Source organism: Lepisosteus oculatus, chromosome 15 (assembly GCF_040954835.1).
Source record: "Lepisosteus oculatus isolate fLepOcu1 chromosome 15, fLepOcu1.hap2, whole genome shotgun sequence".
Taxonomy (NCBI): domain Eukaryota; kingdom Metazoa; phylum Chordata; class Actinopteri; order Semionotiformes; family Lepisosteidae; genus Lepisosteus; species Lepisosteus oculatus.
In genome coordinates, this window is record NC_090710.1 from 28146989 (window position 1) to 28164733 (window position 17745).

The following is a 17745-nucleotide window of genomic DNA, read 5'->3' on the forward strand; positions in this document are numbered from 1 at the left end:
CATCATTTACTGTTTGAAATAGACATTTATACTTTTAATAAATACATATACATTTATTTTATATCTGAGTAGTTGTATATTAGATTAACTTTATATTTGTAATTTGTAAAAAGTATATAATTTTATATTAAAATGTATGTAATTTATATGTATGTATGTAATTTCCATTTATTGTGACCACTTTAGTTGCATATTAGCCTGGTTGTATATCAAGATAAGCTTTTTTCATGTAATACAAGCATTTTAAAACTTATTATTTAGACCGGAGCACCGCAGGGTAATGGGTTAGTCTCTGGACTCAACTGTGGGGCTGTGTCGTACTGTGATCTGAAACTGCTCCCGTCCGCCCGGCTGTACTAGTGTGGACCATCGTTTCTGATGCTCTCTGTTCGCGTAACAACAGGGCAATTAGGAAAAATGCAGGACCGATCAGCTGTTGTGGTTTGAGTACCTACCCCCATGTTAACCTTTCTTTTTTTTCTTCATTTTTGTGTATGTGTGAGCTAGTACGCCATGGTAAACCTTCTGGTTGAGAAGATTAGTCAGCAGTTTTATAGATGTTTACACACAGTTAAGATTGCAGTAAGTGAATCAGACTATGAAGTAAAATGATACAAAGGTTCGCTTGTACTGTACTTCGGCCTTTTAATTTTCCAAGTGGAAGTCTGGAAAGCGGAAATTCCCAAGTTCTTATCCATGACTATGGGGAATTCCACACTCGTCTGTTCTCAGTCCTCTTTTAGGAGTATTTTCAGATTTACCAGAAGTAAGAAATAGGGAAATAATAAAACAATTAAATAGAAGCAGGACTTTTAAGTTCCTATGTTTTTCAGAGCACTTTTCTTAACGTCACTCACAGACCTAGTCGGGTTTTACTCTTCAATCATTAGGGTTTAAAGGACACAATTATACATTTTATGAAATCGTTACCGAGAGACCAAAAGCGGTTCACCAACGTTATGGAGGTATGTTTGGATTTTACTTTAGTGCATGCTCTTTATTACCTTGAAACAGTTTTTGGGCGTGAGTGATATACGTGATCCTGTGCATTAATGGTAGTACACAGATAAGAGTACATTTTAAAATAAACGTACAGGTCATTTTTTGTTTATTTTCTATAAACATAAAAATTATCAGGAACCATGTTTTTGAAATATATTTCGTAAGATTAAGTACCAACCAATTCCCAGTTCTCGTACACTCAGAAGGCAGAAACGAAAATAACATCTAGCCTACTGCGTGTTTTCAGATGTAAAAATGTACATATACCACAGGTTAACAGTTTTCCCAACTGTTTGCAGTATGTGCCTAAAGTATACGAGTGACACAAATTCCGCAGATAACACTAATTGGCATTAGAGATTCTAAAATATTGCCAGACGGCACTCCTGGACAATAGCTTCAATTGGTGCGAATAATTTGGTGTAAAACCAAGTAATCGTCCATCACTGTAACCAGGCGATGCTCCTTCCTCCACCAGGGTCGGGTCTTTGTGTTCGCGTTAATTAAAACCACGTCATTTTTAATGTCGACGGATTATTTATTGTCTCATTGGGGTAACTTTACCTCAAATAACAAAACCGGAGAACCTGGTGTTGCGATGACATCTTATAATCAGAGCTCAGCATTTTGTCATTGAAGAAACAATATCATTCAGTCAACAAAATATCAATTTAAACTATAAATATTACATAATTGCCCGATGCGATGTTCATGCAAAACGTATACATTTGTGTGTTTGGTTGTTCAACAGTTTATCTCTATGTGTTTATCTTGGATAGCATGATGGACAAGTCTCTGGACTGGCGGGTTATGGTTCCCTGCTATGAAATGCTGCTGTTGTATCCACCCAGCTGTATAAACAGGAACCAGCCTTTCTTGGGGCAGGTCCTGTGATGGACTGGTGTCTCATCTAGAGAGCAGCCATGGGCTAACTGAACGCGTCATGCCTAGAAACCAGGATAAACTCTGGACTCATGGGCCGTTATGTTTGGCTGAAATGTAATGACCTATTTGTTGTCAGTTGCGATTTTGAACACCAGATGGCGCTTCTATCTTATGATTCGTTCCAGTGCCTCTACATCTTGTACCAAAGAGAATGGGATTTTTTTTATTCCTCTTCATTCTTGTGATGTGGGTCATATCTCATAGAATATTAACAGCCAAGGGTCTCTTCAGTCCCCGCTTGTTGTCTTCATCCAAGAATGGGATGGAAGACAGGCTTTGCTCAATTCCTGTTTTCTTTATAGGATAAGATCACTTTATTGCCCATATACAATTTCTTGTATTAGGAATTTGTCTTTTCACATAACTCCAACCTGCTCTCCATGAGACACACAGACAGGGAGAGAAGCTTGGGGTCAGAGCGCAGGGTCAGCCATTTATACGGCGCCCCTGGAGCATTTGGGGTGAAGGGCCTTGCTCAGGGGCCCAACGGAATAGGATTCCTCTGCCAGCCACGGGATACGAACCGGCAACCTTCCAGCAAAAGGTGCAGATCCTTAGCCACAGAGCCACCGCACTGCCCCTTTTGGTTTGCAAGCTATATTTTGGAATGGTTACTTATTATTATTAAGGCAAAAAAATAAGAGGAAAAGATATAGCAGCAATATTGAACCGTCACTAAGATCTGCTGGAACCTGGACGAGACCAGTGGACAAGACCAATGAATAAGAACATCGTATTCTGTCGTCTGTACTCCCTATGACATCTGTGTCACAGGATGATTCACTAATTAAGACACAGTCTAGTTAGCAGCAGATGACTGGAGAGAGCATTGTTAGCATCTGAGTGTATTTTAAAGCACTAGCTTCTCATTTCAGCTAACAAGCTGTGTGGATCCAATGTTAAGATATATACTTTGCTGCTCTGATATCAGTCCAGAGTAGACAAATCAGTTATACTTCCGGGCCTTAATAGAATGTCTTGCCCTGAAAGGTTAAGTGAAAAATTCATGAAAAGCATGGAAAGTTTGGGGAGCAATGGATGACTGAGTTGTCACTACCAATTTAAATATTAAACTGAAGTAAATTTAATGTTAAAAGAATATCGCAAACAGTACTGACAGTGTGTTTATCCTGGCATGTGTATGATGCAGTGCTGCCTAAGAAGGTAAACATGAAATATGACTAGTGTAAGTAACCAGGGGACAACCCACGTTCCTCATACTCAGAAAGGGCAGACTGAGCTCAAATAGGGCTCCTTCTGAATGAAACAAGCCGAATCTTGCAGACATGCACATGTAGGAGTCTGAAGAATTTGTAGAATTTGACAAGTAACATCCTACATTTAATGTCTCATCTCCTGGTCTTGTCACTCTTTTTGACCTGCATGAGTGTCGTCAGTTACATGAGTCTCCTAATGATGAATACATTTAAAAAATTCAAGAAAAACAGTATTAGTAGTTTTGAGGAACAAAGAGTATTGCAGATAGTCTTGCGTTGCGTTTATATATAACACTGAGCAAAGTGAGATGAGAAAGTTGTTTCAGCATTCTGCATGAATTGTTTTTGGTTTAAAGGGTTGGGTTAGCATTAGCCTTAAAAAAGACTTTGAAACCTAATCCTTGCATTTACCCTAATCCTAAACCAGACCTAAACTATATACCTTGCTGTATTTTACCCCTACACATAACCCTAACTCCAGTCTTAATCTTAATCCTAAAACCAACTTTATCCTATTATTTATTATTCTTCTACCCTTAACTTTAGTTTGTACCCTAAATCCCTTTTCTCTATTACTAAATCTAACACTAACTTTATCATTTACTCTAAAGATAATTATGTTTTTAACTGTAGTTCCAGTTTAACCTAATCCCAATACTTGCCCTAACTAGTTTTCTACTATAATCTGCATGCTAACCTTAACTTCGCTTCAATTATAGTTTTCATCTAAAACACAGTTTATACAGTAGTTAATCCTTGCTGTAGCTGTACAGTTCACACTCTAAGCGGTCTTAACATCAGATTAATGCAGAGCAGGCTCACTGTGTGAAAGATACAACATAAACCCTAACAACTTTTCAGTCACTAAAGAGAACATGGTGAAAAACTTTTTAGGAACAAGTAGTAGGTCTATTCCATGCTGAAAAGAGAAGAAAGAAAACACAATGTTTAGGCTGTGGACCCTTCTTCAGGTGTAAGAAAGAAAGGGCAGTCAGCAAAGATAATACAGCCTGGGAAAACAAAAGCCAGGAGAAAGGAAGAGGAGGGAGCAGGGGGGAGGCAGAGTGGCCAATCAAGTGGTGTGAGGTCGAGAGAGGTGAGGAGAGGCGTGAAACGAAACCTACAGATGAGTAGAGAGACTTTTATTATAAAATAAAATTTTATTTTACTTTTATTTTATGTTTTGTTCCATGTTAATTTTATTATTTTTATTTGCTTTGGCAATATTGATTGTACCCATCGGTCATGCTAATAAAGCACCTTGAATTGAATTGAATTGACTTAGAAGAAAACAAGTCTGAGAGAAGGGGAAGGTGTGAACCAAGTTTCAGGATAATTTTAGTTTCTGATGTCTTTCTGCTGTGGGAGTTGAGAAACCCTTCTTTGAGAACAGAGCCAGAAAGATCAGTGTGATCATGGTCGTCTGAGGTGAATTGAGAAACTATGGGCTTGGAGAAATCTTTAATCTTCACATGGTCTCTGAATCGGTCTCTGAGTCTCCCTCCTGTTTCTCCAATGTAGACGGCTGGGGCATTTACTGCAAGAGATAAAGTAAATAAGGTTGCTGGAGGGACAAGATGCCATCTGGGTGATCCGGAATTGTCCTGAGGGGCCTTGAATGAGTGTGGTGTTAGATGTGTACTTGCAGGTACATATTTTTTATACTCCTGCCACTTTCATGTGTTGCTGTGGTAAATTTAAATATATATATATCATATAGAGCCTGCAAGATCCATTTTTAATGGGTTAGGTTGAATGAACTGTTTACTTTTCCGTCCTGCGTGCTCTGCTCCTCCAAGGAAACTCACTCAAGCTGATTAGGCAAGGCGCTACACCTGTTTAATAATAATAATTGCTTACACTTATATAGCACTTTTCTGGACACTCCACTCAAAGCGCTTTACAGGTAATGGGGATCCCCTCCACCACCAACAGTGATGTGACGGCAGCCATAGTGCGCCAGAACGCTCCCCACACACCAGCTATTAGTGGGGAGGAGAGCAGAGTGATGAAGCCAATTCATAGAGGGGGATTATTAGGAGGCCATGATTGGTAAGGGCCAATGGGAAATTTGGGAAATTTGGGAAATTTGGCCAGGACGCCGGGGTTACACCCCTACTCTTTTCGAGAAACACCCTGGGATTTTTAATGACCACAGAGAGTCAGGACCTCGGTTTTACATCTCACCCGAGAGACAGCACCTGTTTACAGTATAGTGTCCCCATCACTATACTGGGGCATTAGGACCCACATGGACCGCAGGCCCCCCTGCTGGCCCCACTAACACCTCTTCCAGCAGCAACCTTAGTTTTTCCCAGGAGGTCTCCCATCCAGGTGCTGACCAGGCTCACACCTGCTTAGCTTCAGTGGGTTGCCAGCTGTGAGTTGCAGGGTGACGTGGCTGCTTGTTTACAATGAAGAGGACAGGGTGTGGAGCTCTGCAGATGTTTACGTACTAGAAGAAGCATAAAGAAAAGCAGCGCATAAGAACCCCGCCCGATGCTGATGTATTATTTGAACTCTTCAGGCGTGCTGAGGAATGGTTGAGTGACCAGGACTGCGAAGCGAACGGGCTGGCGAGCGGAAAGAAAACAGGAAGTGACGACAGGGAGGGTGTGGAAACAGGGAACCGAAGAGATGGAAATCGGGAACACGATTCCCAGGGAAATATGTGCGGACGCCATGGTTCTCCCTACCTAACCCTTTACCTCAGATTCCCATACATCCCTTATCGCCCCAGAAGCCCGATGCTTCACTCCGTTTAGAAGGCTTCGCAGCCTAAGTCTTGTTTTCAAGCTTATTTTGTTTAATTTTAAGCTTTTGAATGAACTTGTTCCGTTTACAATGAAGAACGGCAATATCTGTAATAAACCTCATTAAAAGTCACTTGTGTATCAGATTATTACATTGGACGGGCTGTAACCCGAGACTACTTAAAGTAGTTAAATCAAGTCAGCTTAATTTGGGTATCAACACTGTTTTGTGGCGATAAATGCTTTTATTGTTGATTTTGGCAAGAAAATACTTAGGAGCAGATGCTCCGAAGTATGGTTCATCAATTCCACCACGACAAATAGCTGGTTCGTTAAACCCGCAGAATAATAAGTGATTTGTGTTTTCACCCATGACCTCTAAATAAAAAAACAGAGCTTTGCATTACACTCTTGTATAAACACTAACGACCGAGAACAAAACGTCCTAGAATGCTCCCTATTCATTAAAACGGATATTTTAAAATCCTGGGGGAAAAAAAGAGTGTTCTAAAAATATCTAGCTGTGTTATTTCCACAATAAAGATTTACTGTAACTCGCACCTCAACGCGGGCACCACCCTTGACAATGTTAGCCAATGGTGTCACTGCGACACGCCACTTCTCTTTTTCTATTGGTAACCGACAAAACCTAAGACTCTTATGATAAAACTTTGCCGAAACTCGTAAGACCCAGGCAGTTAGAACAGCGCAGAGATTCATAACACAGCACACACACACACAAAGAGAGATCTTTTCAATCCCGGTGACGCCTTTCCCGTGTTTTGCAAGAATACTCGGTTTCTGTCAGAACCACGGAAGATTAAGAGAAAGTCGGGCCCATAGACAGAATGATAATTGACGGAGCCGTCGAGGACAGTCTGGGCATGGCGGACCAGGAGTGTGGGCTGATGACAAGCCCCATGAACCTGGGTTATTTTTACGGGAACTCCCCTGCGCCGAGTGAGCAGTCTTGCTCTCCGGGCTCCCAGCTCTCTCCCCGCTCACCGAGCTCCGACTGCGAGTCCACAGGCAGCTGGTACGAAGGCAGCCCGGAGCACAGCAGCACGCAAGCGATCAACGCTCATGGTAACGACATTGCCGAGAGAAACACTGCAACATGATTACAATTTTACAGTACTGCTGTCAGCGCACCGGGTATAGTGTAGCCATTGAAGAAGGAATCATTCATTATTACAAGAAACACAATTTTGTTGCATGACTTGGTTTATTATTATTATTATTATTATTATTATTATTATTATTATTATTATTATTATTTGTAGGGGGTTATACAGAACGTTCTCTGAAACTGCCGTGATGCCGGTACTTGTGCGCAGATCGTGTGGCTTCAAGAGTTCGTAGTAATTGTGTGCTGATAAGGAATATTCATTTTTTAAGCATTTTAAACGAAGTGTCTGGAGTATGCGGGCGGCGCATACGCCCCAGTCGCAGGGTGTGTGTGCAATACCCATATTATAGTATTTTATCGAAACATAACGTGTAATCCCCCATGACCGGTGCTTTATAATTTGAAAACAAATGGAAAGTACCATGGCGATAGATAAAATATATTACGAAAATGTGGAGCGTAGCTTTGGGAAATGTTATTTGTTTCCGTTGTGTTCATTTTTTTTAATTAAATGCTAGTGTCGGGACTCCTTCGCGCTGGATAAAGTCCACAATGCGCATACCTCACAATAATACTACTACTATTAATGATGTGTGAGTGAGGGTTTATATAGAATATTATCTGAAACTGACCTGATTTCGGTACTTCTGCGTCAATCGTGTAGCTTCAGGGGTTCACAGTAAATTGTGTACTAGTAAGGAGTATCCGAATGGGACTTTTTAAAGTATTTTAAACGAAGTGTCTTGAGTATGCGGGTGGCGCATATGCCCCAGTCTCAGGAGGTGCGAGTTATACTCGTATTACAGCGTGTTATCAGAAACGGACGTGTCATCCCCCAGGACTGTTGTTTTCATAATTGGAAAACAAATCCGAAGCAATTGCAAAGTACGATGGCGATAGACAGAACGAAAATGTGGATCGTTGCTTTGGGGGGTGTTACCTGTTTCCGTAGTGTTCATTTTCTTCTATGAACGGCTAGTGACGGAATCCTTCTGGCAGGATCAAGTCCACACACGCACACACCCCATAAGCTAACGACACTGAACAGCGCATTTAACACCCGTGCAGTTACCGCCGTACACGTGGCGGGGGTGGCGCAGCTGACATTGTGCTTTCCCGGCGCAGGTGAGGCGCCCATGGGTGGCGGGAGGCAGCAGAGCCGGCATTTCCAGGGGGTGCGAGTGAAGAACTCGGTCAAGGAGCTCCTGGAGCTGAAGCGGAGCGCCCACAAGCTCTCGGTAAACACGACGAGCGACGCCCCGGGGACTCCGCTCCGCTGGCCCCGTCCAGCGGCAGGGCTTCCGCAGTGTCCTTCGGGACCGCCAGCAGCGAATTTCCCAGTCGCTATCGCTGGCAAAGCCGCCTTGCCCGAAACGCGAGCCTTAAATCAACTACAATGCATGTGCTTATTTATCGAATATTGGCGGACTCTTTCGTTTTGTAGATACCCGTGGCTTTTTCAATGTCAGCTTTTTAAAGCTCTGACTTATAGGTTTATGTATTTATTATGTCTGAACTCCTACAGAAAGTATTTATCAATTTATTAGTATTACATTTTTTAGTATAAATGAACCAAAGTGTAGGTTTAATAGATGTGCATATTATTATTACAGCACATGGACAGATAATCCCTCATGGGGAAAAGTGTTTATATCAAAGCACATAAGTCCTTTTTGATGTTTGAAGCATTAAGCTATAATTCTGCGAAAAGCTTGTACTGTATATGCAGTATATATTTTGTGTGAATAGCTTTATGCTTATTTGGTGTAGAGTTAAACCCTCATAACCAAGATTATTTTTTTCACTATAGGTACTGAAAAATTCAAATGGAGCAACACAGTTCACAGGTATTTATGATCTTTTGCTTCACAACATATCAATAGCTTTATCAACCACACCTGTAGAATTAATCTCACACATATAATTTAAATTTTGATTTTTAATATAATATATAATATATTTATTATATATGATAATATATATAATACAAATGGAAATGTAGTAGCCAGAACAACCTAAATAAATAAAAAAATATACACTTCATTCTTGTATTGTTTTAATTTTAAGTTCCTTGTGTAAATACAATTTATATGGTATGCAGCCAGACTCATTCTTGTCATTTCATTGACTTGACATGGACTTCGTTAATTTGAACAAGTAAATGTTTACTCCATGCTGAAAAGAGAAGAAAAGAAACATGTTTCATAAACCTTTACTTGCTACTTTTCAGTCTGTGCATGCTGATGCAGCTCCCAACTTGAACATCATTACATCATTAATTTGAAACCAGAGAGCTCCAGAAGATGATTTCAGTGTTTGTACCGAGTCCTTTCTGTGTATTACTGATGTATATTTGCACAAATTGCATTTTTGCAGACCTGAAAACTATCCTGCGAGAGGGAAAGAGACATTCCCCAGACTGCCTATTTGATACCCCGAATTACAAGAAGAGTGCAACATTCCACACCAATGTGCTGGTAACTAATCTGGCTCTTTAATACCTGGACTCTCATTGAGGATTTCATTGAACCAGTTACAGGTCTGCGCCACGCCTTTGACTGACTTGGTTCTTCTGTCTTGCCTCTGTTTCAGACACCCCCCCAGACACCCAACACCAATGACTACATGGAACCTGACCCACAGGAGGGCTCCCAGAATCTGGAAACCGATTCTAGTCTCCTGGACATCTTCCAGGTTTTAAGAGAAGGCAGCAGCAGCCCCCTCTCTCTGACGACGGTGCAGGTGAACTGGGAGAATCCATCCCAGGGCCCACAGGACCTAAACCCATCAGCCCTGCCCCCAGAGGGATATACCCCAGGCCCAGTCCTGCTCGGTAGCAGCCTATCCCAGAATCATCTCCACGGTGCAACCCAGTCGCAGAACCCAGAGGTGTCCCCTTACTCGCCTCCAGAGATGCTTCCACCTTGCTCTGGCAGCGGTCAGTCCGGCTCTCCCTTCCCCCCTCAGACCCCTTTCGCCATCCCCAGCCAAATGTCGGGTCTTGGGGCTCCGCAGTTCCCAGACCAGCATCCCGCGAACGTCTTCCGGGCCATCTCCCCTCTCGGCCCGGAGGTCTTCTCTGCCCCCAACCTTCCCCTGGTCCATCGGTCCTTCCTGGGGCCTGGTGGGATGTCCTTCTTCCAGTGGCAGATCGAGCAGGAGGAGAGGAAACTGGCTGGCTTGAGCGAGGACTGTCTCGTAACCCGAGACTCCGATGGCGACACGTAAGTAGAAACCACCTGCAGGCGGGCTAGATGGGGACAGAAGATAGGCAGCGTAGAATCAAGGATGCCAAGCAGGGCACTCAGACATCAACTAGACATCAACTAGAATGCACAGCAGCACATCCCAGGTCAGACCTGTTTGGAAAATAATCCATTAATCCATGTTACCCAGTATGACGAACGGCAATAACACTCGAACCCTGTCAATCATAGTACCGTTCGTGCAGGTTCTGCAGGTTTCAGCTTTGGTATTCCAAACGTTTCTGATTGCTGGAGAAAGAGTCGCGCAACAAAATGATGAAACGAAAGGAATTCTAAGACTAAGAAGAATGACTTTGCCTGTACAGTGCAAAGCAACATACTGTAACCTCATGTCGGCACTTGCCTTTGATTCATTCTGTATAGCATTTTAATGCATGCAAGTGTCTATGCCTGCTGTGTACCCTTGCAGACTCTTCTAATGTTGATCCTAATGTTCCCCATAGGTTCCTCCACATAGCTGTTGCCCAGGGAAGACGGGCACTGTCCTATGTGCTCGCCAGGAAAATGGCAGCAATTGGCATGTTGGATGTGAAGGAACATAATGGCCAGGTGAGAGTACAGCATGACACATGAGGCAGTCTAATGTACTGGGGTGCTGCTGACATGTACTGTGTAAGAGCTATAGGGCGCTACTGTGACTCTTAAGAAAAGAACACAAAATATGTGCTAGACTTTTATCAAAGTAATTTCAGTTCAAAGTAACTTAAGAGTGTTTTAGGAATCGGGAAATGTTAATGTGACACGTGCCCCTCACCGTCACTGTACAGCAAGTATTGTGTGACCAGAGCCAGAAACAGGTTAGGTTGCTTAAGCGGGAAAAAAGAAGCATTTTTGTTTTTTTGTGGAAAATTGTAAAGTTAAAATGGATGGCGTTACAGATACGGGGTTTTAAATTCTTCTCTGTCACATGTGCAAAGAGAGACAACTAGAAAGGTACGGTTCGGGCCATGCTTTGTTGAGAAACCTTAAAAAAGGTTTGGGAAATTGCAGCCAACCCCGGAGACACTGTATTTACAGCAGGGTGATCCTGTGCCCGTGAGACTCTTCAGAACGGTCGTGTTGATTGCCCTGCTTTCTGCAGAGTGCCCTGCAGGTCAGCGTGGCAGCAAACCAGCACCTGATAGTACAGGACCTGCTGAACATGGGGGCTCAGATAAACACGGCTGACTGCTGGGGTCGCACGCCACTGCACGTGTGCGCGGAGAAGGGTCACGCCACAACTCTACAGGTGAGGCGTCGCCACTGCTCTGTTTCTAGTTATAACGCTCCTTTGGATCTGACATGATCACCAGCGAGCCTTGGCCTGCTTTCTAAATACAGCTAGTCCCCGAAACTCTTGACTCCAGCACTCACTCGCATCAGTGTAGTTTCTCCAGCGGTAGGAGCTCAGGTTTTGATCACGGAGAACTTAATCTTCCTGGGCTGTGGGCTTAAATCTGATCATTTTCATCCACTCCTGGGATGTATCATAATTCTTAAAAATATTGATTACATTGTAGACAATGCTACTTTTTAAAATTTCTTTTAGTGTTCGGGACATGTTCGTTTACATTACTTATTTTATACATAGAAAAGATTTCTGTAAAAACACGAGTGTTGTGTGAGACAGTGCTTTGCATAGATTAGACACATTTAGGCAGGAATGCCTCACAGATTTGCCTGCTACCCAGCGAATTTGGATAATGAGTCATGAGAAAGCAATGAAGAACTCATCTGACATTTCTGGTCCCTGTTTTTTGACTTGTCAATCCTGAAGGGACTTCCTCATTGCTCTGCAAATAATATACCCCGCGATCTGATGGAACATAAGATGGCCGTTGCTGATTTCCTTAAACACGAGAACAAAAACACGGAGTCCGGTGAAGAGCCTGTCAGACTAGTTGAATATTATTTCCTGATCAGACTTCTTAACAGACTATGTCACGTCTTGACAGACGTTTAAGTCAAATTGACCTCCTGAAGCAAAGTGAAGTGGACTTCATCTATGTCTTGAAAGACGTCCGCTTCTGCACATATTAAAACAATAGAAGCATTAAAGAATTAACCAGAGCAAAATGTGTCAAACTGTAAATGATCACTTTCAATGGTGTGCAATGCTGTTTGCATTCTGAGAGCAGCTGACTGAGGTTATTTGTTTGTCTTTGCAGGCAATTCACAAAGCTGTTCAGGCAAACGGGCAACATCTTGATCTGGAGGCCATTAATTATGATGGTGAGGTTATCTGGCTTCGCCATTTATATGCTTTACAAGATAGTCCACCTCATCCCAGTGTACAGACTATAGATGAACTACTCACCCCATTGGCACAGCCATCAGAGGAGGACAGCCTGTTCTCTACACAACACCTCTTTCAGAAGGTTACTGAACATGAGGAAAGACGGCTTGTTTCTTTTAAAAGCATTGTGAGGTCCTATTCTTGGACCCACCCTGATTTGACAGGACATCCTAAAGAAATCCCTCGGAGAAAGAACCTGCTGGGATTCGTGATCTGAATTGATAGTAAAACTAAATTTGACCTGTCTTTGATATATTGAAACTCACATAAAAGGAACAAAATCCAATATAGCAATAAGAGTAACATGAAATGTACAGTATTATATCCATAATTTTATGTATGACATGACACTCTTTGTTTCATGTGTTCAACATTGGGGTCATTAGCTAACCAGCTAACCGGCAGCGATCATGAATCTACCATCCTTACTCTGCTCTCCCGCAGGCATGACTGCGCTGCACACCGCCATCCTGTCCCACAATGCTGTGGTGCAAGAGCTGTACAAGTCCCAGAAGCCCCACTCCCCGCACGGTCAGCAGCTGCTGCAGAGGAGCAAGCTGCTGGGAGAGTGCGTCAGCACGCTGCTGCAGATGGGAGCCTCCTTCAAGACCAAGGTCAGGGCCTCCTCGAGGAACGGAGCAGGCCTCCACGTGTTTGAGTCCGAGCGGAGGCAGGAGTGGGGGGGCTCATTTCTGCATTTCTCTTTTCCAGGACCGCAAGAGTGGTCGCACTTCACTGCACATGGCTGCGGAGGAAGCCAATGTGGAGCTCCTTCGGCTTTTCCTGGACCAGCCCGATTCCCTGTCTGTTGTCAACGACAAGGTACGGCACTGTTCTTTCACAGTTCGAGAAAGAAAATTAAATAATCTCACGGTGAGGCCGTACGTATCCCCGCCAAAAAACGGCGGTGTTGTTTGTTTTGTTTTATCCAAACACAAGTCAGAAAACTGCAGCTGAGATTCCGAGACTGTGGCGTCTCAGGCTAGGGGTCAGAAGCTGTTCGAATGTGTAAACTCCCTCTGTCCCCTGCAGGTGTACAGTGGGAACACGGCCCTCCACATTGTCAGTGCCTTGCAGGACCGTGTGGCACAGGTTGATGCAGTGAGGCTCCTCATGAGGAAGGGCGGGGATCCCAGTGTCAAGAATCTGGAGAACGAGCAGCCTGCACAGCTGGTGCCCGATGGGCCGGTGGGAGAACAGGTAACCTGAACCACCTGACCACAGTGCACACCAGGTGCTCTCGGGTCTTCTGGAGTCCGGCCATGTGAACGTTTAGTTAACTTAACCTGAGTAACTGTGGGCTACATAAGAATTGCTTACAGTTGAAATTTCATCGCTTGCAAGTAACGTTTTGGAGTTAAATGGCATTATCTGTGAGAAACACACTTTTACAGTCTTACCGACAAGGAGACTATAAAAGTATGAAAAGCTTGTCAGAAAATATTTGCTCTGTTTCTTTGTCCTGACGTGGTCCTTATTATCGCGCCTCATGAAAATTAAACAGAAACCTCTCTTTTCTCTTCTGTCCTTAGGTCCGACGCATTCTGAAGGGCAAAGGAACTGCTCCTCGGTCATGTCCTTTCTAGGCCCTGATACGTCTTCTCTACAACCACTGTCAGTTAGGCAGTCCAGTTTTTGTTGTAAATAATCATTTGTCGGTATGAGACAGATGTGAGTTGTTTCCATGAAACAAATTAATCAGTTGTTCACTACTGTGTAGTAGGTGGTAAAGGAAGGGAGGGGGAAAGATCTGATACTAACCCTTATAAGCTAATTCTTCACCATGAGCACTCTTCAGTGCTGGGAAGAAACATTGGTATTGATCAAAAGAAAGTTCTGGAAGTGATGATGGTGTCAGATTAGAAACATGGCCTTGACTGGATCTTGTTGGAAGCATGTGAAGTTTACAGATATGATTTAGTTCCACCTCTAGCATGTTGGAGGAATGTTAATGAAGGAGGGTTAAGACGCTTTCTAGTAAGATTGCCACAGTCAGTGGTGTATGTACAGGAAATATTGTTTTAGGATAAGCAGATAATTAGAAGCCATGGCAGCTCAAACATGAGAAATGAATATAATGTGTAAACACAGAAGTAACACCAGCTATAATAAACAAGGCCTTTACCCATCAGATAAGATATTACACCCAGAAGCTGTTGATTTTTTAGCACAGCCATACTGTAACTTTGTCAGCCAAGGTCTGTCTAAATCTGTAGTGCTGGATTAATGATCAGTACATCTTGGTATAGTGATTTCCGGCATGATTGCCTTTTCACAAAGGGTGCTCCGTAAACATTTAACTGGAATTGGACCTTGTGTGTTCTGGGAAAACAGATGACTATTTTTATTCATTAACTTTTATGACTTGAGTTAAACATTAGCCCTGCTCATCAAGATAGGAAGTACAGAACACCAAAGACAGTAAATATGAGACCAAAGAAAAGAGAGCAGCAACATTTTTGGGCATGAGTTAGTAGTCCAAACATGTCTCTTTACATAAACAATAATTCAGTAGTCCTAACAGTGATTTGTTCTAGAGCTGTATTGTTCTAGAGCCCTAAAATAACTGACATTTTCTGTTGAGTACTATTCATTTGTTCTGCCAGGAGTTTTATTTTAAGGGACCCAGAGTTTGCAACAGAGCTTTAGAGTGCCTTAATTTGATTTCTTTCCTAATACTAAAGAGAGGGTTGGTTTAGAGCTATTATTTGTGAAGACTAAGAGATGAGAATCAATAGTGCATGATATTCTAACGTGTTTTTGAATGTATATAATATATAGGTGGTGGTACTCTCTCTGGAATGTTTTTTGACAACCATAGGATTATTACAGAATAGTGAGAGATTGCAGGAACCTGTTATCTTTATGTTCTGATAACACAGTTTTTCTTAGTGTTTTGTGTTTTTAAGACTTTGCTTAGGGATTTATTGTAGAAAGAAACTACTAGCCATTAACAAAATATGATCATTTAGTGTATTGAGGCGATAGTGCAGGAAGGAGAAGTCACACACTGTAGTAGCTCGTAAAGCCTTTGTGCTGGTACTGCAGCTCATGTTATTGGAAGGGTAATTTAATATATTTATGGAAAACAAAAGCACTTATTATATAAATGTTATTTTATTGTATTCATTGAAGCTGTTTCATCAATATTACCGCAACCAAGTTCCTTTTAATCAATGTTAAATATTATCAGTAATTCTTGCTGGATGTGTTTTAGAGTTTTAAGGTTAATATGATCTTTGCCAGTAGGCAGTCTGGATACAAATGGATGTAAATATGTTATGAATTCTGGTTGTGGGACTGTCATTTATTATATAGAATATACATTTTAGAGCATGTCATATTAGAAAATGTATAAGGGTATATTATAAATGTTTTCAACCTTGGGCACCAGGTGATCCTAGTGCACATATTACTTATTTGCTACTAAGTCAGTTTTGTTTAGAAGGAGGACTTGCCTTCAAGGAAGATTCATATCAGTGACAAATAGTTTTGAAAGAGCCTTTGTTTGTACTGAAGGTGTGGTTTTCGGTAATATTAGGTTTGCTCTCACCATTTGACAAAGTATGTCTTGTAGACAGTTTTTTTTTTCTTTTCAACAGTTTTTATTGTGACCAATATAGGAAATGCTGTACCTTTTTCAATGCTTTAATATGCATTCTTAATAAAACATAAAAATACATTTCCGTTGCGCCTGCCACTGTTCTGGTTAATCTTTCAAAACAATTTTCTCATGTCTTTATGTGCTATTTTATAATTGAATAACCTGTGTTTAATGATCATAATGAAGCATTTAGATGTTAATCACTGAATTCCAAACATTAGAATATATCATAATAAGTGATGTGCAGTATCACATACCATAAGAAATCATATGTAGTGCATAAAATCACTTGCTAGGATGGTATTCTGTGATCACATGTTATAAATCCTTCATAGAATACATTACAGAGAGGGCTTAAGAAGTATGAGCTTATTCCTTCCTTCTAATTTTTACAAAGAAATCACTGATCGACCTATACCATCTTTCACTGGTATACACCCATTACATCAAAATAATAAGGATACTAGGAAACAATATAGAGTAAAAAACTATTTAAAATTCCCAGCAGGTGAGCTTGAGCAACATGAATTCATTTTGTTAAAGGCAATGTTTAAAACAGTATTATATTTGCATTGCTCACATAACGAATACGAAAATTATGTGTTCTTTTTGGTTGGATTGTAGCAATTAATAGGTCCAGCTCTGTTGTTTTTGAGGTTAATATCACAGTGGAAATATTGTGATGTCACAGAATCTACTCGTTAAAATAACAGTACACACCCTGTGTAGACATATTCACTAGCAAATTCAACATGTTCAGCTTTGCAGTGCTGGGTGTAAAACTGTATTATTTTAATGACAGTGTTTGTTAGTGAATCTGGGAGTCATGACTGGTTTTGGCAGGCCAGCCTGGAAATGAATAAGAACACTTGCCAGTCCAATTCTCCACTTCCACCAGAAAACTCTCAAATGGTTTCACATTTCCTTTGGGATCTCACTGCAAATTTCAGTGCTGGTATTGTCACCATCATTTATTTGGCTTTTCACAATTAATAGTAACAGTGTTGAAAAGTGAAACTGAATCTGTCTGAACACTAAACATGACTAAAAATTCTGGAACTAAACTTACTCAGGAACACAGAATTGCAGGATGCTGTTGTGCAATGGCTGAATTTCCCAATGTACTGCGAGAACATTACATCAAAAGTTTTTCATTAGGAAATTTTCTCTTTGGCATTAAACAAGCAAGGGGAACACATGATTGTATTTTTCTTTCCTATTTCTATTTTGTTTTTCTGTACTTTTTCTTTCTTGTTGAAGGTATTTTTCATTTGTCTTATTCAGAATGAAAGAGCTTATGATGACTGACCATCCAGCTAAGTGACCACAAAGTGCTAATCAACCTTATCTCTTTCAGGCGTGATCTATCCATGTCTATTCAGACATGCGGTATTCACCCCCTTCCAATGATAAGACAAGATCACATCATAGGCCATATACAATTTCTTGTATTAGGCCGCACCTATCCCATTTCGTAGAAATACAGATTTTGTTTTCTTTAAGAAAATAGTTCATCCATCCATTTTCTGACTGTTTTATCCAATACTGGGCCAT

General features: G+C 41.5%; 1 protein-coding gene and 1 long non-coding RNA gene across 3 annotated transcripts; both read left to right on the forward strand.

Annotated features, from left to right (window-relative positions):
* The first annotated feature begins 680 nt into the window (after positions 1 to 680).
* LOC138223138 (uncharacterized) lies at positions 681 to 6050 on the forward strand. 2 transcript variants are annotated; one of them, XR_011181653.1, is made up of 3 exons: positions 681 to 965; positions 4686 to 4812; positions 5692 to 6050. It is a non-coding gene; the product is annotated as an uncharacterized lncRNA (long non-coding RNA). The 2 variants fall into 2 exon arrangements; XR_011181652.1 differs by lacking the exon at positions 4686 to 4812.
* A 533-nt stretch (positions 6051 to 6583) lies between these two features.
* Positions 6584 to 16269, forward strand: nfkbiz (nuclear factor of kappa light polypeptide gene enhancer in B-cells inhibitor, zeta). Its single transcript, XM_015364447.2, has 12 exons — positions 6584 to 7003; positions 8172 to 8284; positions 8857 to 8893; positions 9423 to 9523; positions 9639 to 10270; positions 10756 to 10861; positions 11394 to 11540; positions 12460 to 12523; positions 13032 to 13201; positions 13299 to 13409; positions 13620 to 13787; positions 14120 to 16269. Exons 1-12 carry the CDS (start codon positions 6766 to 6768, stop codon positions 14171 to 14173), a joined length of 1941 nt encoding a protein of 646 aa, XP_015219933.2. The 5' UTR covers positions 6584 to 6765; the 3' UTR covers positions 14174 to 16269.
* The last annotated feature ends 1476 nt before the right edge of the window (positions 16270 to 17745 follow it).